This window comes from Ambystoma mexicanum, chromosome 6p, assembly GCF_040938575.1.
Source record: "Ambystoma mexicanum isolate Mex_15411 chromosome 6p, UKY_AmexF1_1, whole genome shotgun sequence".
NCBI lineage: Eukaryota > Metazoa > Chordata > Amphibia > Caudata > Ambystomatidae > Ambystoma > Ambystoma mexicanum.
In genome coordinates, this window is record NC_090935.1 from 549,234,177 (window position 1) to 549,259,002 (window position 24,826).

The following is a 24,826-nucleotide window of genomic DNA, read 5'->3' on the forward strand; positions in this document are numbered from 1 at the left end:
GACTGGTTCCTGGTACATCTTGTGCACTATCTTGTTGAGTAGGGGAGTCAGGGGGTGGAAAGTTTAAACAAATTTCCCTGACCATGTTATCCAGAGTCCATTCCCCTTGGTACCTGGAGGCGCAGTCTTGGCATTGGGCGTTCTCCTGAGTTGCGAAAAGGTCGATCTCTGGGAAACCCCATTTTGCAAAGATGTTGGGAGACAATGTCTCCATGCAGACGCCATTCATATTCTATGGGCAGTGCAAAGTCTCTGCTGAGCACATCTGCCAGAAGATCGAGTTCCCCCGGCACGTGTTGGGACAACAGAAACATCTTGTGTTTGAGAGCCCACATCCAAATGTTTTGGGACAGCTTGGATAGCCCTGGAGAGTGTGTACCCCCTGGTTTGTTCAGGTAATACATGGCTGTGGTGCTGTCTGTCAGAACCAGAACTGTCTTCCCTTGTAGTTGTGTCTGAAAGGCTTTCAGTGCTTTGAACATCGCTAACAGCTCTAGCAGATTTATATGGTTGGATGCTACTTGTGAGGACCACACTCCATGCACGGTGTGCTGAAGCATGTGCGCCCCCACCCCGAGGGAGATGCGTTGGTCGTGAGAGTGGCTTCCACTGCGGGGGTGGTGAAAGATTTCCCCTTCAAGAGATTTTCCCTCGACCACCACTGCAGAGAGAGAACGAGGGCTGGTGAGACAACTACCAGATCTTCCCGTTGTCCGCTGGCCTGACACCACTGGCTGTTGAGCCACTCTTGCATGGGACGTAGGGGGAACCAAGTATATGCATGATGCCATCATACCTAGCAAACGCACTGCCTTGCGTACCGTCACCTCCCGACTGGCTACATATTGAGAGATTTGAAAAAGCATGTTCTGAACCCTATTGTTGGAGGGAAGACAAGGCCATCCTTCGTCCAGATTAGAGCCGCCAGAAATAGTTTTACTTGACTGGGGACTAGACTGGACTTTCTCGTTGATAGAGAATCCCAGACTCAACAGAAGGTCTTCTGGGTGTTCAAAAAACATGTGTCATAAGAGTCCCCTGTTATGAGCCAGTCGTCGATGTAAGGGTAAACCGGGACGGATAGTCAGCGCAGGTGTGCTGCCACTACTGTGCCAGGACCTTTGTAAACACCCTTGGCGCTGAGGCAATGCCAAAGGGGAGAACCTTCAATTGGAAATGCCTGTTCTCCATCACAAAACTTAGATATTTCCTGGGCGCTGGCAACATTGAGAAAGTATGCATCTTTCATGCCCAATGTTGCCATGTGGGGTGCCCCTGTTTCAAGTGTGATCACTTCCTGTAGCGTTACCATATGAAACTTTTGAGGTTTTATAAATTTGTTTGCTGGGCGGAGGTCTAGAACAGGGCGCATGGTGAGGTCTTTTTTGGGTACAAGGAAGTACACTGAATAAATACCCTTGTTTACCTGTAGAATAGGGACGGCTTCTATGGCGTCCGCTCCCAGAAGCACTTCCACCTCTTGATTCAGGATCTGCAGATGGTCCGGCGAGAGGCGTTGTGAGCGTGGCAGTCTGAACTGTGGTGGTCGGGTGTATTCCACGCAGTACCCGTGGGTGACCATCTTTATAACCCACTGGTCTGAAGTTATCCCCTCCCATGCCGTGAGGAAAGATGTTAAACGCCCCCCGACCGGGGTGACATAGGAGGGGACCTGGATCCATTGGTCATTTCTGACCAGAGGCTGCGGCTCCTCTGGGGTTGGGGACTCTGCCATTGCCACGTCGTTGACCCCTAGGTGGGTAGTTGGCACGGCTTCCGGATGTTTGTCTAGGGTTCCAGTTTCCCGTATTGTAGTTGTTTTGACTTGCACGGGATTGCCCTCGAAAGGACCAACGAGAACCGCCTGCCCTTTGGAGGAGAAGGCTTCTGAGTTATTTGTTGCAAGGATTTAAGAGTCACGTGCACTTTCTTGGCTGTCTCCAGGGCATCGTCGACCGCTTTCCAGAAGAGATTGGTCTCTTCTTTGGGTTTGTTGATAAGAGCGGCCTGTGTTTCAGGCTTGAACCCCCGAGTTGTGAAGCCAAGCGTCTCTCTTGAGTAGAGTGCACTGGGCCTGCGACCTGCCTGCTGTTTCAGCAGTGTCCACAGTGTTTTTGATTATATTCTGATTTAAGTGCCTGCCCTCGGCCACGATGGTGAGAAGCCAGGACCTAGCGGGTTCAGGAACCTCCTGGAGACCTTCTTGTACAAGGTTCCATTGTGTGTCTGCATAACTGGCAAGCAGCGTGGTGTTATTCGCTATGTGTGTGGTGAATGCAGCTGCCGAGGTAACACGCTTACCTAGGGCGTACAACCTTTTGGATTCCTTATCCGGAGGTGTCTCCCCCGTAGCAAGGGGTACCCCACCCATTTCCGCATGTTAGTGACTACCAAGGAGTCGGGGCTGGCGTGGCCTTTAATATATTGAGAGTCCGAAGAAGCTGGCCGAAATAGTTTTTTAACTCTTGGGTTCACTGCCCGGGTCTGAGCTGGGGTGGCCAGTGAGGGGGCCCAATCTTCTTTTAACAGTGTTTAGGAGGGGAATAGCCTGGCTTGAGGGGGGTTTCTCCTTGAGAATGTCTCCACAAAGTCTTGTTCGGGTACCGCCTCCTGAGTAGTGATCTGAAAGTGCTCTACTGCCTTCCTTAAAATGGCATTGAAGGCCATTTGAGAGTCTACAGGCGAGGCCTGGCGAGCCGGGGTGGTTGGAGGAGAATCCAGGCATAGAACATCAGTGTCGTGATCTTGCGTGGGAAGCGTCCACGGCTCCGTTTCCACTTCCTGGGTTTCCTCCCAGTTGTCCATGGCATCTGCCTGGTCCTCAGGATAGACCTGCAGGAAGGAAGGGTCTTCTTCTTCGCCGTAGATGTCTTGGTAAGTGTCCATCTGGACCACATCTTTATGGTGGACAGAAGCCGAGGGCTGAGAGTCAAGATTTTCCTGCAAACGTGAAGCCAGTCTCAAAAGAGGGTCTTCACTAGATCTCTTATGGGAAGGATGCTCAGAAAGTGAGACAATCCTTTCAAGACGGTCAATGCACCCTTCGATCTTCTCCCTTGTCCACTTAGAGGAACCAGAAGGGCCCAAAGGTGGAAAAACGTTGTTCTCCGCTCTTTGGCGTCAAAATCTGTCTCCAAGGGTGTTGGACAGAAGCTCCCGACTGTCCTCGTAGGTTTTGCCAGTATTGGGGCACCATGGCGTGTCTTTAGACTTGTCCGCGGCACGCTCCATGTGTTTCAACAGTGTCTTAGGTACCAGCCCAACCGCTGAAGTGATCCTTGCGATACTTTCCTCAATCTCCGCCGAATCGGCGTGTGTTAATGGGTCAGAAGGCCTATCGGTAGATTTGCCGCCTACCACGGCGTCAGAGGGCTGTGGGAAGGCTAGGAGGCCTAGTAGTAGGTTTCGGGGCGCCAGAGCATCGACTGAAGGCGCTTTAGCATGTAAACCTGATTTAGAGGTAGCGCTCTTGTTTTTGGAGTGCCCAGTCGCAAGACGCTGTTGCGGATGCGGGGAAGGCTAATGATCTACCCTGACGGCCCTGTTGGCGCTTTCACCTTTTTCGACGGAACCGTTGAAGTCGGTGGTGGGGTTGGGTTTTTAGTGTTTCGTGGTTTCTGTATGCCCCTTTTGCCGGGCGTTGTTCCTGAAGCGAGACTTGCGTCAGGCCTTGAGGGGTCGGGGACGGGCGTGGCAGACCTAGAAGTGTCCGCCTCAAGGTCTTTGACATCCAACACAGATGTTTGGTCATCGTTAGTGACCCCGCCACTTTCGCCGGATGTGGCGGTGGGGGAAGAGGGTACAGCCCGCGACAAACTGTACGCGGCCCACCGCTTCACACGGTGCTCATTAAGGGCTTTGGGCTGAAGGAGCTTACAAGCCGCACACCGCTTCTCGTCGTGATCTAGGGGGAGACAAGAATTACACGTTCTGTGCTCGTCTTTCCACGGGTACCTGACCCTACACTTAGGGCAGAACCTAAATGGTGTCCTTTCCATAGCGAAAGGCATAAACAAAGATGACCAGACCTAGAGGGCAAAGAGTGGGAAAGAGGAAAGACATAACGAAAGATATGCCACCCCGACCCCCACTATCCCTACTGTGTAGGCCGGCCAGAGCGCCCAGCCACGTGGATGGCTCAGCCGCCGGATATTAGGTGCCAAAATCCACCGCCGTCAAAACTTCCCGTAGTCTCCGTAGAGGTTGCTTGAATCACCATTGAAGTGATTTAAGGGGAAATAACCGACAAAGTCTGAATAAAGATAAACAATGTGTCTTATGAAGAGCTCCGCTATAGGGCAACCAGTATCTGGGCGGAAAAAAACAATCTGAGGGACCTCGGCGCGTGAGGGATTTTGGGTACACTACACATCACGATAGGGATAGTTTTACAGACACGCCTATGCCGACGTCCCCTTTCGGTCCCCGAAAGACAAGATGCAATACACCGCAGTAACCACTGGATGTCGGACCATATGCACAGCATATGATTCTAAGCAGATTAACAAGCATCAGAAACAGATTACTAAGTGGGGGTATCAGTCTGAATGGTTTTTGAGGCAAACTAAAGGCACAGACTTGTTTTGGGCATCAATATATTTAGGTACCAGTACGAAGGTGAGAAATGGTAGAACTGAGCAGAGGAGATACAAGTTATTCCTGTCTTGTCATTAAACTGGTGAAATCACAACTGCTAAATTTATTATATGAATGATTGATTTAAGTTCATGTTGTGGTTAGAAACTTTTATAGATTTGCGTTGATTTTTGATGTTTTTGTATTTGGTCTACTTGTATTTTAAAATCAAATAAAAAGATTAAACCAAAAATGGGATAAAATGCCCTGAGGAGATGATAGTTGGTCAACACCATACCTACTCCTTACATTTCGAATTGGGCCAGTTTATCACCACGCTCTTGGTGACAGCCCAAATATCAATTGCACATTGACAGAAGAAAGTTAACCCACGTCCGATTTGTATACAGTGGTCAAATGTTTGGCTGATTATAGCAATGGACAAGATTCCAGATGGTTAGGGATTCTTCCACACTTTTATTAATCAGAATGGCTAAGGTACCACACATAGGCTATGGGGACAGTCACTGGATACATTTATGGCATGTTAAAATGATCTGCATTTCGGCACATGCATGGCAAGTAGAAGCTCATCTTTACCCAAAAGGAGTTATGATCCAGACTGTCAATTTTTTTGTTCCATCAGCACAGGAGCCTGGAACACTACCCATTTCTCTTTACCAGGTGAGGCAGGCTTCCACGAACAGGCACAAACAAAACTGCCAACCTGAACTCTGCTGAGGTTGCTTTTCAGAAGAACACTTGATATTCCAGGTTCTTGTGGGTATCCCTCAGCACTGTGGAGTCTGGATCACTGACAATTCTAGTTTTAAACTGCCTATAAGAGTTTGCTGCTGCCAGCTCACTAAGGATGAGTCCACTTATGTTCCTCACCATCCCCCCAGGACTCTTTCTGTGTCTCTGAAAAAGTCTTCTTCCAAACAAATTCTGTTCTGTATCCTAGTATCACTGGACTTCCAAGATTCTAGAAGACGACGTAAAGGTACATGTAGGTTCCCTAAACATAACATACTGATTAACTGTAGGTATACCCTTAAAGTTAAGTGACAGAAAAACAATGCTACGATGTTGATATATAGCCCAAAAACAAAAATGTTAATTCAATATACAAATGTTTGCTTCCCCAAGTTGGATTTCGGACTCTTGCAATACAATGAGTTATACATTTGATACACGAAAAATGGATCCTGCACTTTATTTGAAATATACATTTTGATTTTTATCAACTTTACATTGGCCATAATCTTATAAACTACACTTGTGGAGAGGAGAATCCTTGTCGATCCAAGGAAGAATTAATGATTATAATGGAAAACATTCTAAAGCATTGGACGGGAGCAAAGGTCGCCATTATTAAAAGGCTGAATATTTGTTGACAATACATTACCTCTTTGTGTGATTACTCAATAACTGCAAGACAATATATTTAACAGTGACCCAAACAATCGCAAGTGAATTGAATTATTATCCAAATGGTTACCATGTCAGCAGATTCATGTCTAATGATGTTGTAATATGCTCCATAGCGTCTACCATCAGTTTACAAACATTTGTTATATATGTGGTCAAAAATAAATACTTACTCTCGGGAGCTCTTTTCTGCCATTGATTACACTCTGCCGTGAGCGATTTCACTTGCATCATTAACAAATAAAGCTATAAACATAAAACAATGAAAAAAAGTGTTTAGAGTTTAGAGTTACGCAAGTAACAGAACTTCGAATAAAATAAGAGTTTTCTGTAAACTGAACATAGGTTTCTACTATTTAGGGATTTTATCATGGGTGTGGCAGAGGGCTGCACAATTTTGAAAAAAGAGAGCTACAAACACAATGATTCCAACAAGATTAATCATGCATACCAAGGAAATTACTGAAAAATATAGCATGTACGTCCGACATGACTAAAAGCGGGCCTTAGCAGTGAGGAAAAAGGAGTCTCAGTTGATAACCACAGAGACTGAATAGCTTATGGTGTGCTAGCTTCCTCATAAGTCTCTTTGGATCGTTTACAGCCTGAAGCCTCCACAGGGTATTCTCGACAACTGTCTGGTAGGTAAGGAAAACGTTATGTACTAGTAACAGAATTTTGCAGATTGTATGTTTTAGATTCACATAGAATGCATATGCCACTGTCTGGCTTGTGCTCCTTATTATTACGCTTTGTTTACTAGATTTTGTGATGGGAGTCTGAGTAAGGAATAATTTACTTACCTGTAACTGTTGTTCTCCAGCATGGGTCTGGCATGGATTCACATGCTCATGAATTTTCCCCATCGTCAGGCTGGGAATCCTCGGTAAAGAAAAAAAATCAGTTTCAGTTTAATTTCTGAACGGTCTTTCTCCTAACAACCAATCACTGAGCTCTGGTCATACTGCCCCTAGCCAATACCGGCCCTCCACTTAAGCCCCTCCTCTGGCAGCCATCTTCAGATTTGGTAGCATGTAAAGTGGCAGTAGGACCAAAAGAAGAGCCGCAGAGGGGTAGGCGGGAGGGTTTGCATGTGAATCCATGCCAGACCCATGCTGGAGAACAACAGTTACAGCTAAGTAACTTGTTCCTTCTGGCATGGATTCACATGCTCATGAATAAAGAATACATAGAAGTACACACATGCACAGTGTCAAGGATCAACATAAGCATCTCTTACCTCCTCACCAGGCTCACCTTCAAGCGAACAGGTTGTGCAGCACTGCTTGGCCGACTCTGGACTCAACCCTGGAATCCCTGTCGACACAGTAGATGTGCGTCGACCTCCACATAGCAGACCTGCAGATGTCCACCAGGGGCATACCAGACAGGAACGCCGTAGTAGCAGCAATCGCTCTAGTCGAATGGGCTCTCGCACGGCCAGGCAACGGTCGGTTTGCCAACCGGTGACAATGGGTGATGCAGCCAGAGAGCCACCTGGAAATGGAAGCCCTGGAGAGGGCCTGCCCATGAGTCACAGTGCCAAAGTTCATAAAAAGTTGCGATGTCTTCCGGAAACTCTTTGTGCGGTTCACATAGAACTTCAGTGCTCTAGCTACATCCAGCAAGTGTAAAGGTCTTTCAGCCGGCGACAAAGGCGTTAGAAAAAACACAGGTAACACCAAGGGCTCGTTTAGATGAAAGTCCAACGGATCCTTGGGCATGAAGGAGTAGTGCGTCCTCAGCACCACCCTTGTGTCGTGAAAAGTCAAGTAAGGTGGCTTACAGGACAGGGCCTGAATCTCACCCACCCGTCGTGCAGAGGTGATGGCCACGAGGAACGCTGTCTTCCACGACAACTGTCTGCATAGGTTCGAATGAAGGGCCCAGGAGCCTAGTCAGCACCACATTGAGTTCACACGGCGGGGCTGGAGCCTTCACCGGCGGGAACAAACGCAACAGTCCTTTGAAAAACTCCTTAACCAGACGTTGTAATCTTAACGACGACCCTCCCGGAGATCTGGTGTAGCGGGAGATAGCCGCCAGGGGAACTTTGATGGAGGCATGGACCAGTCCTGCTTTGGCCAACAGCAGCAAATATGGTAGTACCTGTAGAGGGTCGATCTTCTGTGCACGGCACCAACCGGCGTACCTCTTCCATTTATGTCCGCAGCATTTTAAAGTACACGATGCTCTGGCCTTGCCAAGCACCTCCTTGCAGTCTGCTGGGAGATCGTAACCCTCGAACTCCAACGCTGAAGGAGCCAGGCCTTCAGGTTCAGCGATCCTGGGTCATAGTGCAGAATCGCGTCCCCTTCCCTGGAGAGAAGATCTGCGACCACTGGAAGCCTGACTAGAGGGGATGCTGACATGTTGAGAAGGTCCGGGTACCAGATCTGCCTCGGCCATGCTGGTGTGACGAGGATCATCCTGCACCAGGACTGTCTGAGTTGATTGATTTGTCGAAGCAGTAACACCAACGGAGGGAACGCATTCAGAAACAGGCTGTCCCAGGGGAATGAGAATGCGTCCTCCAAGCTCCCCGGCTGGGGAAACCTGCTGGCGAACCTCTGGCACTTTCTGTTCGTCGCTGTCGTAAACAGATCGATTTGGGGATTGCCTATCTGAGGAATAGGTGGTCTACTCGGTTCTGCCGAAGCTCCCACTCGTGGCAAGAGCGTAGCTCCCTGCTAAGAGAGTCAGCGACAGTGTTCTTTACCTCTGCCAGATGAAATGGAAGGAGGAAGATCCCCTGGGCGATGGCCCAGTGCCATAGGTTCTGCACCTCTTTGGAGAGCGCAAGGGATCTGGTGCCCCCCTGCTTCCTGATATAAAACATTGTGGTGGTATTGTCCATGAAGACCCGCACCACCTTGCCCTTGAGGAACGGAAGGAAATACTCGAGGGCCCAAAACACTGCCCGTAGCTCCAACACATTGATGTGCAACGTCTTCTCCTCCAGCAGCCACAAGCCTCTGGCGTGAAGACTTCCGGTGTGAGCTCCCCATCCTTCCAGAGAGGTGTCCGTTGTGACTGTCTCCTGGTGTGGTGGGGTCTGGAAATCTGCACCTCCGGACAGATGAGCGCGCACTCCCCACCACCTTATCGCACGACAGAAGCCCTGTGTCGAGCATGATCTTGTCCTGGAAGCTTCCCGACACTTGTATCCAATGGTCGTCGAGGAACTCCTGTAGTGGGCGCATCCGCAGCCTGCAAAGTCGGATGAGGTAGATGCATGACGGCATCATGCCGAGCAGAGACTTGATGGTCCTCATCGTGGCGACCTTTAGTGCTAACAGCCGTTGCACCTTGCTCAAGATGACCACTATCCTTTCCTCCGACAGTGAAACCAGGAACGACACTGTGCTGAGACAGGATCCCAGAAACAGCACATCCTACTATGGAGTCAAGCAGGACTTAGCGTAGTTCACTGAGAACCCCAGATCCGTCAGTAGGCGGACGGTCTTCGCCGTGTGGGCTACGGTGATGTTGTTTGAGCTGTCCCGAATGAGCCAGTCGTCCAAGTAAGGGTATACGTGGATCCCTCGTAGTCACACCGGCACCAGGCACTTGGTGAAAACCCTTGGCGCCTACTTCAATCCGAAGGGGAGGGCCTTGAATTGGTAATGCTTCTTCCAAGTCCAGCGATGACAGAAAATCTCCGTCTTCGAGTGACCATTCAGAACTTTTGGGACTTGATGTATTTGTTTAGTCGACGGAGGTCAAGGATGGGCTTCCAGCTCCCAGTCTTCTTTTTCACGAGGAACTACCTTGAGTACACTGCGGAGCCCCGGAGCCTCTTTGGGATGAGCTCTATCACGCCTTTCTTTAGCATGGCCTGCAACTCCAGCAACAGCTGAGAGACGTTTTCTTCCTGCCGGGCGAACGGTGGTATTCAGGGACACTTCCGTTGAAACTCCAGGGTGTGTCTGTGGACAAGAGCGTCCAGCACCCAACGGTCGGTGGAGATGGTCTTCCACACGCCAACAAAGTTCACCAGCTGGCCTCCCACTGGGGTGCACGGGTGGGGGCCCGATGCCACGGCCGGTTCAATCAAGCTTGGACATCAACGGGCCGCTTTGGCGTCCTTGGCGAAAGCCTTGGAATGGCCCCTGTTGGTTTCCTGGGCCGAGGAGCGGGAGGGCTGGTGGTAAGAAGATGAACTCCCACCGAAACCTTTGGAAGATTCTTAGGACTTGCTGCCTGAGGGCCGAAAGGACGGCCGTCGCTGTTGAAGAGTGCCCAAGGCACATGCCGTCTCCGTGTCCGCCTTGATGGCTTGTAGAGACTCAGCTACTGCCTTACCGAAGAGATTGTCTCAGTTAAAGGGCATGTCCAAAACATTTGTCTGAATGTCCTGACGGAAGTTGTTGGCCTTGAGCCAGCCACGACGAATGCAAATGCTGTTGCCCATCTGGTGGAATCCCGCGTCAGCGATGTCCATGGCCACCGTGATGGCGTGGTCCGACGCCACCTCGCCTTCCTGCAGAATTTCAAAAGCTTCCGACCTCTTGTTGTCTGGGAGGAAGTCCAGGATGGGAATGATCTTGAACAACAGCTCTCGGTCGTAGCACGCTACAATGGCGAGGGCATTGGCAGACTTTTTGTAGTGGCCGCAGAGTAGATAACCCGTCGTCACATGGCATTTCTTACCCTCATTGTCCTTAGGGGTGGAGGCTGCCGATGAAGAAGCGCCCGAACACTTCGTCTTGGCCGATGCTGACACCATAGAGTCCGGCGAAGGTTGGGCCCGCAAGCACATGGGCACAGAGTCCGGCATCGTGTACTTCTTCTAAAGGCGATCCCTCTTCGCCGGGGCCATAGAAAGGTTCTTCATGAGGGACAAGCCTTCGTCCCAAATGTCATCCAGGAGTGGGACCGAGAGGATGGTCGTCCTCTTTGTCTCTGGTATAAGAAGCCCTCCTACTCATCTGGAGCGAGCTGGAAAAGTTCTGAAGCTCTGGAGATCATTGCGTGGAACAAGCCTATCTCGTTCAGCAGGGAGGATCTGGGAGGTGGGGACGATGGGGTTCCCCCATCTCACCGTCGTCGTCCATGCCCGTCATCGCAGTGTCGGGATCAGTCTCATCCCTCGGGGGGTGGGGGGGAGGAATGGCGGGAGGCGAAGGGTGTGGCACGGAGTTGGAGGTTGTGCCTTCCTCTTCTTGGCGGGTGGTTCCCCTGTCGCCAGGGTGTCGGACGTTGCTGGCGTCGCGAGAGGGACAGCCGGTGCAATAGGCATCCTCGTCTGTATCTCTGAGACCAGAGTATGCAGTGCTGAGAGAATGTCCCCTGAGAGGTCTCTAGGCGGTAGCTGAGGCGGAGGTGGCAACTGCGGCAGAGGCAGAATAGGAGGCTGGGGCGTAGGCAGGGAACCCAGGCCCTCATCAAAACCGCTGCTCTCCGTAGTCTTCCTCATCATCATCATCATCGTCCTCGTCGGCGCCCTCATTGTAGGGCCTGTTCCCGACGTTCTCCTTCTGCTGGATGGTTTGAAGGTAGATGAGCTCCTCCTCTGAGGAATTATCTGTGCCCTGTAGGACATGAATCCATGCCAGACCCCATGCTGGAGAACAAGAGAACATCATGATGTTCATGTTCACCCTCCCCCATAACGCCAACCTAAACAGACTCCACCTTCAGCTTCAATTTGTATGCTATCTTGTGTAGTTGAAAATCTACTAAGAGTGGTTTGAGTATACCTTATTAATATTTCAGGGGAATGTAAAGCGTATGTATACACAAATATGACATACATTACTCACCGTAGTCATATTTCTGGTGCTTGTAATCTGCTTAGATTCACATACTGTGCATAGAGTCTGACATCTATTGGTAATCATGGAGTATTGCATCTTGTTTTCGAAGTTCGAAAAGGGATGTCGACCTGGGTGTGTTTGTAACGCTAGCCCTACTGTTTTCGTGTAGTGCACCCATGAGCCCTCACGTGTCGTGGACCCCCTGGTTGGTGTTGTTCTGCCATGAGGGAGCCTGAAGAGAATGTGCGAATGAGTACAGAAGGATAGGAAAGGTGTAAGATGTACATGTTCCTTCAACTCCAAACGGGAAAGAAGGGGGGGCTATGTGTATGTGCATAATAATATAAGATTAAAATAAATTGAAGCTGAAGGTGGTATCTACTTGAGTTAGCAGAAAAAATAAATCTGCGTTCACTCCATAATTTGCATCTTGATTTAGGTATCTCTAAAGGGAATTGGTTCTCCGATCGTAATGGTCAGCCAGGTATGTAGTCTCTCCCGCCCCCCCCAAAATAAAATAAATTCAGCTTGACATGGAAGTCGATTTGAGATGTTACAATATGCATTTACAATTACCAACATTTAGCACTTCATTAACCCTTCTCCACTCCTTCCTTCTTGATAGTGTGAGAAACCAAGGGGTGTCTCACCTGAACGTCCCTGGGGATCTCTCTCTCAGGTGACCATAGCACAGCCATCGCCTTTAGATCCAGACCGTGGGGTGGACCAGTGCGGGAGGATCAACTGGGAGAGGGGTCTTCGGGGAGTGGTGGTGAGACAGCCTACAGTGAGCCGCGTTATTCCCTCCTTTCCCGTACACCTAAACCATCCTATTCATAGAATTCCCAATGTCCCAACTCCCTCCCTTCCCTTTCCACACAAACACTGGGCTGAGAAAGAGGGCGACAGAGTAGTAATACTAACAGTTACACTTCGAAATTGACATGTCCCGCTAATTGGGTCAGGCAAACTCAGGCACTTGACTCTAAGTGTATACTTCTGATACCGATTAGCTCTCCTCACACGGATAAAAGGCAGAACACAAAGACACACTCTGAGCAAGGTGGAACATGAGTAAGAACAGAACTTCTGGGATGAAGGTGAACCTACTGGAGCAGAGGAACAGACTGAGGGACGAGAGCTACAGATGGAGAACCCCAGGAGTTCCCTGCCGGAGGTTGTTGCCTCCAACAGGCCGTGAAAGATACGTGGAGAAGGCCGAATCCCACATAAGAAGTCTGCATTGTGTTTCAAGGACGCCAGCAACCATTCTGGGTGAACGGCAGAGTTGGGTAGGCGATGCCAAGCCTGTGGTACTAACCTTGACTCGCAAAATGGGAAGAAAATGGAAGACAAGAAAGACCAAAAAGAAACACAGCCGGTGAGTTGGCAAGCAACATGAGATACCGGTGTGTGCTAAACAAAGATTGAAGTGGCAACATTAAATCGCAAAAGGGAACGCTGCACGCGTGTATGTGAGACTCGAAGAAAGGCAGACCTGCGAATGAACTTTGAAATAACGATAGCTGTAAAGTCAGCGATACTGAGTAGTGGAGAGGTGCGGCAAAAGGAAATAGCCCACTCTAAAGTCTCTCTGTGAAAGGTGAAAAGGTTATAAAGAGAAAGCAAATGAACTATAAAAGCAAGTCAATTGAAATAAACACTGAGAAAAGGCGAACAGTGCATAATACAGTGAACTACGCAGACTAGAAAGCACTGGGGTAAATAACAAAGGAGTGCGAGTTAAAAGCTGGAAAGTCGAAGTGGTCCTACAGAGGTCTGTCATAAAACCCACGCACAATCGAAAGTCTTCGACATCAGGTAACGGTCCGAGTCCGACTGAGGGAGACCGGAAGTATCAAAAGTTAGGGGAAGGAAACCCCTCAAATATATGAGTTGAGCTTGGGGAAGGTAACCCCTGCAAGTGTTCAGAACTTTTTGCTGTGAAAGGTCTGAGCCCGACAGAGGGGGACCAAAGTGAACTTTTTGTTAACCTGTGTTTTTGGACAATGGAAAAAAAAAGACTTAACGTAGAAGGCCAAGCGGCCCTCTGTCCAAGTTTTGAACTGCTTTTGTGTTAAGAGCCCGAGTGTGTCGTCTTGTCTACGATGACCGCCATACTCTGTGCTTTCCAGCGTGGGAAGGAGAGCTGACTCAGCCACATTTATTCTTTTGAACACTGACTTTCCTTTACATATACATGTTCCTTTTGACACTTTTTGTACTCGAAATAGGGAAAACATTAGGTTTTGTTAATATAGGCCATTTTGATTTGATGGACACAACTTGGACTGTTTTGTTTATGATTTGATGGTTGAGACTACTCCCATCCTAGCCATAGGGCAAAGTAGGAGTTTCCCCAACCCCATTGAAACTTTAATAAAGGTTTTACAAATTGTACCTTTTGTGTCAGTGTTATACTTATGATAACATGTCTCCCTTATAGTAGATGTTTCTTCTTTCAGTGCTGCCAATATATTAGTTGAGCATGATTCATGGTGGTTTATCATCTGAGGGGGTCACAAGTTTGGTCAGGAAGAGTCCCCAATACATTTCCATTTCCAGGTCTGTGTTCCCAACAACTAGAGTGTTGCCTGTGTTCTGGTCTTTTCCTGCTCTGCATGACTCCACTCCTCTTCTTCGTCGCAGTGTTAAGGTGTTTCTGGGAATAGTAGTCCCTTTTAGTTAACTTGAACTAAACATTGGAAGAACGTTTCTGAGAGGTTTTGAGGTCAGTGTTTGAAAGTTGGTCTGTAGATAGGAATGTGAAGGATTCAGCACTCTCCGTTGAGGGGGCAGGGGAAGAATCAAAATAGGCCATTAACTTGTTACAAATGGGAGATTCATCCTGCAAGGGGAAAGGGGATAACATGTCAAATCCATGGATACAATTACTCTCTCCAAGAGGTTGTCTCCCCCCCATGTGATCCTCCATCATATACCTGGCCACAGGGTCAGGATCAGCTAGAAGCTACCGTCTCCTGGTCACATGGGATGAGGTCACCGCTGGGAAAACAATGATGACTCCATCGGATTCAACACAGAGTCCAGTTCCTAGAGTCATAGATCCTTTTGACCGGAAGTTCTACTCTTAATTTTCGCGTGAGTTCCTGCCAGCAGGATAGGCACTGATTTTTTGTTATTAATTCTGAATCCCAACAACATCCCGAACCTCCATCACGTATGGGGCATGTACCCGTGGATCCCCTATGAGAGTACATGGTCAGAACAGAGGGACACCACGTGTTTACGTGCCTCCACTTCTATACCAGCTTCCCCAAATTGATTCCGAAAAAAGCCTGCAAGAGGATCATGTCCAGGAGCAAACAATATTGGGGCTAGAGGGCAACCCTGTCACAAACCCTTTTCCAAACACCAACTCATTGAGATAGTTCTACCCTTGCTGTCGGAGTATTATAAAGTATCCTGATACAGGAGATTATTTTAATTCACATCCCATATAGTTCTAACACTATGAATAACCATTACAAGAGCATACAGTGAAATGTTTTGAGAGCGTCCAGTGAGACTATAGCACTATTTTGAACTGCCTCTATAATATGGTGTAGCCTATGTAGGTGTGCTTATTCCTCTCCAAGACGAGCCCGCATTGATCCGGGTGTAGCAACCCTGATGCCACCTTCAATATCCTGGTAGCAATAATCTTGCCCATTATTTTAGCATAGGCGTTTATTAAAGAAACCGGGCGATACGAATCACAATATCTAGCTTCCTTATCAGATCATGCTGTTCTCACCAAATCCAGGACTCCATTAGCAGGTTCAGGGTTCTCGATGCCAGGGCCTTATACTGCGTTAATATCTGATCTATCCAAAACCAGATCAGTAAACAATTGAAATCCCTGCTCCAGATCAGGTCTTTATATCTATAACCACCCATTAGTTCCATGACACCAGGGAAGTATGTGCCATTATCTAGGTTGGGGGCATAAGAGTTGCCCAGACAAATCTCATTTCCATCCAATTCGCCTACAACTACGAGCTTCTCCCCTTAAAGTCCTTTAGAACCTTCGAAACCTGTAGGGGGAACACGACTGGCTATATAAGGACATCTTGTGCAAAAGATGAGTAAGCCGTGCCATACACCTCTCTACCCCAAAAAATTTTCAGTTTGCCGTTTCTGTTGATATCAAGTGTCTTCTGAAGAAACGCTATTGGTATGTTCGACCTCTTAATGTAAGCTCCTATTTTCTTTCAGTTGGCAGCACAGCCTAACCCCCTAAAATTCCAAGCCATAACATTAACATTCCCCATTTGCGTCGGGACCCAGCTTCCAAGGTCCTTCCTCCCATGTTCTCTTCAAGGTGTACCACTTCCAGGAACCACAACCCCTTTGGTCAAGCAGCTGTAAACTCCCACCCATTTCGTCCAATCCCCCTAACCTCCCTCCTCACTATACTCCCCCATTTTGCAACATAACTTCCAGCTATAACCGAAATGCAAGAATTTGAGTTCAGTTCTCTGATGAAACCTTCAATAAGTGAATGTAGCGACCCGTAGCCTCACCCAGTGCGGACTTCCGGTGGCTACCTCCATAGGGGGTGTCGACTCGCGCAAGATCCTTACAAATAGGCACAACAACTGTGAAGAACTTTAACCCATAAATGGAATAAAGAATAACAAAGGATTCCAAGTTGAGACTTTTCACCATCTCCTCCTCTGTCACTTTGACCATGCATGCTCAGTTTTGTCATGATGTGCCCCTGGAAGTGCTACACCTTCCAAAACCAGTTTGATCCTTGCAGTAGCGGTCTAGTCCTCATCTAAAATGGCCGCAGAGGTTATAACACTAGGCGGTTCCTATCGCCCAGTGCCCTGTATCCGTCCTGTGTATTTCATCTTTGCTCGTCCTCTAGTGTTATTCCCAGAGAACCAGCGTCTTAGTAGATTTCCCTCTCCGGCTCTCGGCCGTATTCTATCTTCCTGACCTTCATTCCCGTGCTTTACTCCGCCTATCTGTACTCCGTTGCTCCGCTGCCCTCACAGCACTCCCGCTCTCTCCGCGTCCTTGCGGAGCTCCCTGTTTGCAGCTCCCTCTTTACCAGACCCTCTGGCACTTTCATATTACTTGTGTTCACCTGTCCTTTTCAGACTGGTTTCTCCCTCTTCTTTTCGCTTACCAGTTTCCTTCCTGGGTCTTCTTTCCTCCGTTGTCTTCCACCGCACCATGCTCGTCTTTCACTCTTACTTTCTCTTGCTGTTTCTTGTCTATCTGTCTCACTCGTGTTGGCAGGGTTTTCTCCACCTTTTCCTCGGTTCTAGCTATACCCCTGTGAGCCTTTCTGAAGTGTTCAATTTTTCCCTATCCGTTCACTTGTCATCTTGTCCCTTGATTCCTTTCCATCAGGAAGACTGCACCCTAACCTATTTCTGGTCCTCCTTCAGTGCCAGGAGTACCGTTTCAGAAGGAACGGATAGTATTCACTACTCTACAGTACCAAGTGGTACTACCTGCCTCCGGCTCCATCTGCTACATCCACGCAACAACCTCTTACCTGGAAGAGACTGTTTTGACAACAGATTTACTCTCTCTACTGTACCAAGTGGACACTCAGTCTCCGGCTCCTTCTGCCATAACCCATGCAACATCTGCTTACCTGGAAGAGACTGTTTCAGCAGCAGATTTACTTTCAGACCATCTATTCCACAGGAGCTACGGTGCCACATCCGAAGCAGGTTTTTTTGTGCCAAGAGGCTTTTACCCTGTTGTTGCGGGCTTGTAATCCTTTGGGCCAACGTGGCCTCTGAGGGCGCTCACCCCTACCTCTACGAAAAGAAGGGGAAGAAAACTAATGAACCAAAGCAGCCCTGCCGCAAGAAGAAATCAGAGTCTCATGACAGCTCCATCGAAGACACAGGTGAGGAGGAAGCTCAGGAGGGTTCACCAGAGCATGACAGGTTTGTACATGTCTCCCCAATCAGTTACCATAGGCCTGGCTCTCAGTTTCACCAGTTGAATGCAAGTGTAATGATGGTGGGTTACAGAAATTCATGCCTTGCCTATTCCCTTCTGCCATAGCTCGTCGCCTATCCCTATCTTTGTCAGTTGTATAGTTCCATCTTTGGCCATTGTGATGTTCCTGGCCCTAGAGTGATTTTCCTTTGTATTTTTCTGTTTCAGAACGTGCACGCTGTACAATGTTGTAATGATTACTTGCCCGGTTTCCGGTTGCTTTAGTATTCGAATTCACGGTCCAACTACCGTCAGCTTCCCACCAATCACACATCTCCTGCGCAGAATTGCAGAACCATTGCCGAACACGACAGGTGATTTTGAGCTTGGTTGGGTACATTAACATGTAGAAAATATCATGATCTCTCAATATGCACTTCAACTCTTCATAGCTCTAGCACTGTTGTTGTACCTTTTTAGTGTAGTCTGGGAACATCATAATTGAGGATTTATCCTTAGGTATGTGACCGTTTATCCTCAATACCTATATTATGTGTGATGGTTCCCCAGGTCTCATCACTTCTCCCTAGATGGGGGCCCTTTCCTATGAGGCTAGGGAGTTGATGCCGCTACCCCCTACCCTCATGGTCACCCTTTTCTCCCACCATTGATAGTGGAACCATGTGTTACTGTGAAGCCCTGACTGTGGCCAATGTAGATCATTCGGGGATGAAGAAGAACATGAGAAGTCATGCAAAACCAGCTAAGAATTGCAACGAGGTGGCTCACTGGAGGCATGAAGAGTGGCAAAGAGACCTTCCAATATGGTGTTGACGTTACGCGAGGGCGGAGTCAACAATATAAAGAAGAAAGCAAGAACAGACTAGAGAACTCTCATTGCGGAAGCCAGGAGCATGCATGTCCTACCCGGGAGATTCAAACCAGGGGGACCTGAGATGGAGAGAAGCTGTTCCTCCAGGCGGAAGCTGCAAAGAACGGGATGCTGCTACAATGTCTCAGGAACCAGCTGCGAGCTGACTCGTCAGAAAGAAAAAGAAATTAAGGTAGTGGCATGAGGTCTTGAAACAGTACCGGGACCACCAGCTGGAGCCCACTGCAGAGCTGTGCAGGTATCGGAAATCGCAGATGAAGGAACCCACGACCCCGGGAAGAACACGGACCAGGAACAGGTCCGGCAAGCCAATCCAGGGAGCCAGAGTCCATCAGGAGTTACTTCTGCTATAAGACGGAGATCAGTGCTGCAATGATGTGCTCACAAGGTTTCAGGCAAAGCATCAGCCTAGCAGCATGTCTTTGGATGGTGTGGAATTAATAGACTAAGCATGTAGGGAGACAAAGGTATAGGCTAGCAGTAGTCCAATGCGTAATAGATTGATTATTTGCATAGCCCCTATACACAATGTGTTTCAAAACGCTTCAAGGAGGGAGGGAACAATGGAGTATACAAAATACATTCTTACAAGTTCTTGAAACAAATCAGAATGATAAATAACTATCATAATCAGCCTGGTGACATTTCTGATAGTGCAAGTGCAAGGAACAATTAGGGAGGAGAGGGGAAGGGAAAAGAATAACCAGGTTACTCACCGTAGTGACCACCTTTCTTCTAGTCCATAGTCCCCTTTCCTCCATACTTAAGGGACATCTCTCCGTCCTGTGGGACGGGACCGGAGGACTTTGTAAAAAGCATCCAAACATTTTTTTCAAAAATGTGTCCTTCCTCTCTTTCTTGCGTGAGTCCCGGCACGCGGCCGTAACCCCACCCACCTTGGCTCCGCCCCGCGCATCGTCCATCAGTCCTTTTCTATCGCCAGGTCAGAGACCTATTAGCAATAACAGAGGACCCTTATTAGAGGGGACAGCGGGCGTATGGAGGAAAGGGGACTATGGACTAGGAGTAAGGTGTTTACTACGGTGAGTAACCTGGTTATACTCCTACGTCCCGTCCCCTTTCCTCCATACTTGTGGGAGATTCCCAAGCACTCCTAACAGGAAATACGGGTGGATGGAAATACCCCTTATTGAAAAAGGTTCTTCAGCACGGCCTGACCAAACTGAGCATCAGCTCTTGAGCTCATGTCAAGACAATAATGCTTACAAAAAGCAGATGGGGAGGCCCAAGTCGCTGCCCTAGCGATGGACTCCCAGGGGACATATTTCTGAAAAGCAACCGCGGCTGCCTTGCCCCGCATCAGGTGTGCATGAATACCCTTAGGAGGTTTCAGCCCTTGGACGGTGAAAGACTCCGTAATGCAGGCGGCGATCCACCGAGAAATAGTCGCCTTAGACGCATGCTTACCCTGAGGGTTACCAAAAGTCACAAACAGTTGGGAAGAACTCCTAAGCTCGGAAGTCCTGTCTAGATAGAGTTTAAGAGCCCTTCTGACATCGAGACAATGCAGAACCCTTTCTGCCTCTGAGGTAGGGTTCGGAAAAAAAGACCGTCAGGGAGATTGACTGATTCAGATGGAATTTAGTTACCACCTTCGGCAGGAAAGCTTGATTCGTCCGTAGGACTACCTTATCCTTGTGAAAGACCAAAAAGGGATGCTCCACTGACAAGGCCTGGAGCTCACTCGCCCACCTCGCTGACGTAACGGTGACCAAAAAGGACACTTTCCAGGATAGGTACTTGAGGTCCACCGTGGCCATTGGTTCAAAAGGCTTATGGCACAACGCCATCAGGACTACATTTAGATCCCACGGCGGGTGCGGACTACGAATTGGAGGGTAGAGGCGTGTCAAGCCTGCAAAATGCCTCAACCACTGGATTACACAGAGAGTAAGGACATTGGTCCGTAGAAAGATAAGCGGAGACCGCTGACAGGTAGGTGCTGCATGACAGAACGTGAACACCCGACTCTGCTAGGAAGGATATGAAGGACAGCACTGTGTCAATCGTAGCCCCCATTGGGTCCAACCGTTTTTCCAAACACCAATGGCAGAACCTGAGCCCTTTACTTCTGTATTGGGATCTAGTCGAGGGTTTCCTGGCTGCCTGGATAATACGCATGTTATCCGCAGACAAGTTAAGATGTTCTAAAGACTTGAACTCAGGCACCATGCCGCCAAGCTGGGCGATTGTGGGGAGGGGTGCCACATCTGCTTTTCCCCCTGATGAAGAAGATCGGGGGTCACTGGTAACCTGATCGGCGGATACATGGACAGGTGTTGAAGTTCTGAGAACCAAAACCTGGCCGGCCAACACGCGGCTATGAGTAGAAGGGAACAATTCACTGATTTCTTCAGCTTCCAAATTGCTCGAAGGACTAGAGGCAGAGACGGGAACGCGTAGGCTCTCATGTTGTGCCATGGAATCTCGAGAGCATCCCCCAGATAGGAGGCTCCCAGCCCCCCTCTGGAGGCATACTGAGGAAGCTTCTTGTTTACCGCCGTAGCAAAGAGGTCCACCTCCGGTGTGCCCCAAAGCAAGAAAATCCATGAGAGGACCTCCGCCTTCAACTCCCACTCGTAGCTGACCACTGTCTGCCGGCTGAGGGCATCCGCTGCGACATTCAGCTGGCCCGGGATGTGCACTGCAAGCAGCCAAACACCATGAAGCACAGCCCACTCCAAAATCTGGATGGACAGGTCCACGAGAGGGGGAGACTTGATTCCCCCTTGCTTGTTGAAGTAATACCTCGACACCACATTGTCTGTGCGTATCCAGACCACCTTGTTGGCTATGATCGGTCTGAACACCCTGAGCACTAGGAAGATCGCCAGAAGCTCTAAATGATTTATGTGGAGGAGTTTGTCGTGAGGCGACCAGAGATCCGAGACCTGAAGAGGATCTAACGTCACACCCCACCCCAGGAGGGAGGAGTCTGTCGTGATCGTCACTGTAGGGGCTGGGTCCTGAAACCCCGCACCCACCGACAGGTTGCTGAGAGATGACCACCATTCCAGGTCCACTCTCATGGAAGCCAGAATCATTATCAACTTGGAATCCGGGTCCACAGGCTGTCGCCAAGAACTCCGAAGAGCCATCTGGGTCTGCCTCATCTTGAGACGAGCAAGAGGAAGAGCCAACACGCACAAGGCCATGAGACCCAGAAGCCTCTGGAACCACCAGGCCGACATGCACTCCGACTGCGTAAATATCTGACAGGTGGTTAACAGATCCGCCATCCTGTCCCCGGTCAGGTACACTCTGCAGTCGATCGTGTTCCAGCGAAAACCAAGGAAGATCAAGTCCTGCAAGACCGTCATGGAAGATTTCCGCCAGTTCACTAACAGCCCAAGATGGAACAGGAGCTGAAGGAGAGACTGAAGTTTGCCCGCTGCTTTCAACGGACAAGGGCTGCGTAAGAGCCAGTCGTCCAAATACGGGTACACATGGATACCCTGCAGACGAAGATAGGCCGCAATCACCGACATCATCTTCGTGAAGACACGCGGTGCCGAGCTAAGGCCAAAAGGAAGCACTCGAAACTAGAAGTGTTCCTCTCCCAAAGAGAAACAGAGATATCTCCTGTGTGGATTCCAAATCAGAATATGCATGTACACATCCTGAAGATCCACCACACTGAGCATTTCACCCATCTGCAAGAAGGACCGTATCTGGCTGGGCATGATCATCTTGAATTTCTCTTGGGGTAGGAAAAGATTGAACTGGGAAAGGTCTAGGATGGTGCGCAGGCCAGCCTGGTGGGGTTTGGGCACCGTAAACAGCCTGGAGTAGAAGCCCTCCCCTCGTTCCCCGAATGGGTTCCACAGCTCTGAGGTCCAGAAGTTTCTGAACCTCGGCTTTGAGGGAGGGCGAGCCTGACAGCTGAAAAGGAGGAATGAAGGGTGGGGTAGGGGGTAGGGGTAACCGGAAGCCCGCCCGAGCGACTGACAAGACCCATCTGTCTTCGGTGATGGTCTGCCACGCCTCCCAATGAGACGCAATGCGTCCTCCCATAGGGTCTCGTGCGAGCGCAGAGAACCCTCATTTTGTAGGTTTTTCGGTGGTGTTGCCACCTGAACCTGAGGAGGAGGCTGAGGAGCAGGAGAAAACCCGAGTCAGTTGTTGCCAACGGCGGTTATTCCGGTCAAGGAAGCCCCTAAAGCCAGAGGAGGGTCGGCTTTGCGACAACGGTCTCTGGGTTTTGAAAGGGGTCTTAACAAGGACTTAGCTGTCTGAGTGTTATGCTTCGTCTTGGTGAGCTCTACATCTGTTGTAGAATGAAAGAGCTCCTTACCATCGAACGGAAGGTCCAACACCTTGTCTTGCACTTCTTTTGAGAATTTAGTGGCATGCAGCCACGCCTGCCGTGAGGTATCAACCCCCAGCATAAGGCCCCGAGGTGTCTACGTGATGAGCCGCAGCCTCCAGGAGATCCTGGGCCAAGACCCTGGAGTCGGATAATCCCGCCTTGAAGTCTTCCAGCTTCTCGACCGGGATGAACTCCTCAAACTCCGACAGACCTTTCCACATCCGCATATTACCCCCCGCTAACACCAGTTCGGCATTGGCCTGCCTGAGCCGCAAGGCCGAGTTGGCGAAAAATGTTCTCCCAAGGGAGTCAAGGAGCTTATCCTCCCTTTCCCAGAACCTGAGTAGCCGTCGTGGAAGAGGATGCTGCAGGCCTGGACTGCAAAGTATCCGCAGCCACCACTGCGGAGAAGGGGGGCAGACAAGACGACAGGGCCACCTCTTCCGAAGAATGCAGCCTGTATAGCGCGTCAATTTTCTTATTGACGAAAAGTCCAGAGTGTGGCTTTTCCCAGACCCTGCCGACCTCGGCCAGAACAGGCTGGTACGCTCCAAAGGAGGCAGGGTGAACGCCCCAGAAAGCACGCCCTCCTGTGGAGCAGGTGCCTCGGGCACCCGAACATCTAAGAAGCACATCATGTCCAGTACCCGGTCATGAAAAGCTCTAATAGTCCTGATCGGCTTGCGCGTCATCCGACAGGTCAGGATCCTGCTGAGCCGTGTCGGGCGTTGCCTTGTCCACGGGGACAATGGGGGCAAAGACGGAAGAGTCGGGAAGGCACCATAGGCAAGGGGGGCACGGGCGTAACCACCAGAGGAACGGGTAGTGCCGGAGGCGCGGGCGGACATATCTCCCTAAAAAGCCCTTTGAAATATTCCCTCATGGCATCAGTACGCATGAGCGTTTGAAATTACCGAAAAAGGCGCCCTCCCGGGACTGCTTTGGAACCTGAGGAGGCCTCTCATGAGGAGGATAATTCGAGGGACGTAACGGGGAAGGGTGCCACACCGGCCCCTCCACTGACGTATCCACATAAATCAAAGGTGCCGACCCCGCATGCAATGAAACATTGTGTGAAAGGGGCATCCGAGCGTTCCAATCATAAACTGGCCGATAAGGATGTGCACAAAGAACTCTATGTTCACCCACGGAACGAAGCCCTACACCTGAGGCCGATGGCGTAGTTGTAGGGGTAGCACCCAAAATGTCCGTGGAGGGAACGGGCGCCATTTTATCATCGCCTGAGGGGAACTGCGGCACGTGAGGAAGTGAGGCAGGGGTCCCCGTCGATGGATCAGGGGTCTTAACTTTAGCCTCAACATAAGGAACCTGGGCAGAGCTGGTACTATGAGGCCTGGAATGTTTCTGCGACATACCAACCGCCAAATTAGCCTTCCCAGGAAGGACCTCGGCACCGCCTGTAAAAGAAGAATTTTCCTTCTTTGCCCCCTCAACAGATCTGGTGTCGCTGCAAGAACGGGAACGGTGAGAAACAGCCTTCACCGATAAGGCCTTGTCAGGCCTCTCAGAAATGTTGGTAGCTTTAGCCTCTGTACAAGGGACCTCGGACCCAGGTCCGGTAACAGCCTTATCCGCGCGGGCCTCGAACATCCGTTAGGTGACACCAAGCCCAACCAATGCCTCGGGGCGCACCCTGGTCTTATTCTTGAGAGAAGCCAATAGGGAGGCCTCAGAGCGAGCTGCGGTACTCCACGACTCAGTAGAACTGGGTCTACAAACAGCCCCCACAGGAGGGGCCTCTGAGCGTGCTCTGGTATCCGCAGGCCCCTTACTGAGACCCTTGGAGAAAACTCTGGTACAATTATTATTAGGCCCAACGGGCACCTCAGGGCAATCCCCGTTGACAGATCGATCAACGTTCCTCCAGTACCGCGAGGAACCTGGAAAGGTACCCCCAGCCGGGGT

General features: G+C 49.7%; 1 protein-coding gene across 4 annotated transcripts in view; it reads right to left on the minus strand.

Annotated features, from left to right (window-relative positions):
* The window catches only part of CENPK (centromere protein K), a 1,342,106-nt gene that overhangs the window by 1,084,835 nt on the left and 232,445 nt on the right, over window positions 1-24,826 (minus strand). For all 4 annotated transcript variants that reach the window (XR_011280634.1, XM_069627356.1, XM_069627355.1 and 1 more), the window contains exon 4: window positions 6,180-6,252. Coding sequence is in view for 3 of the 4 variants with exons in the window: in XM_069627356.1 (XP_069483457.1) it covers window positions 6,180-6,252 (73 nt within the window). In the remaining variant the exon portion in view is untranslated. The remainder of the gene's footprint in view (window positions 1-6,179; window positions 6,253-24,826) is intronic.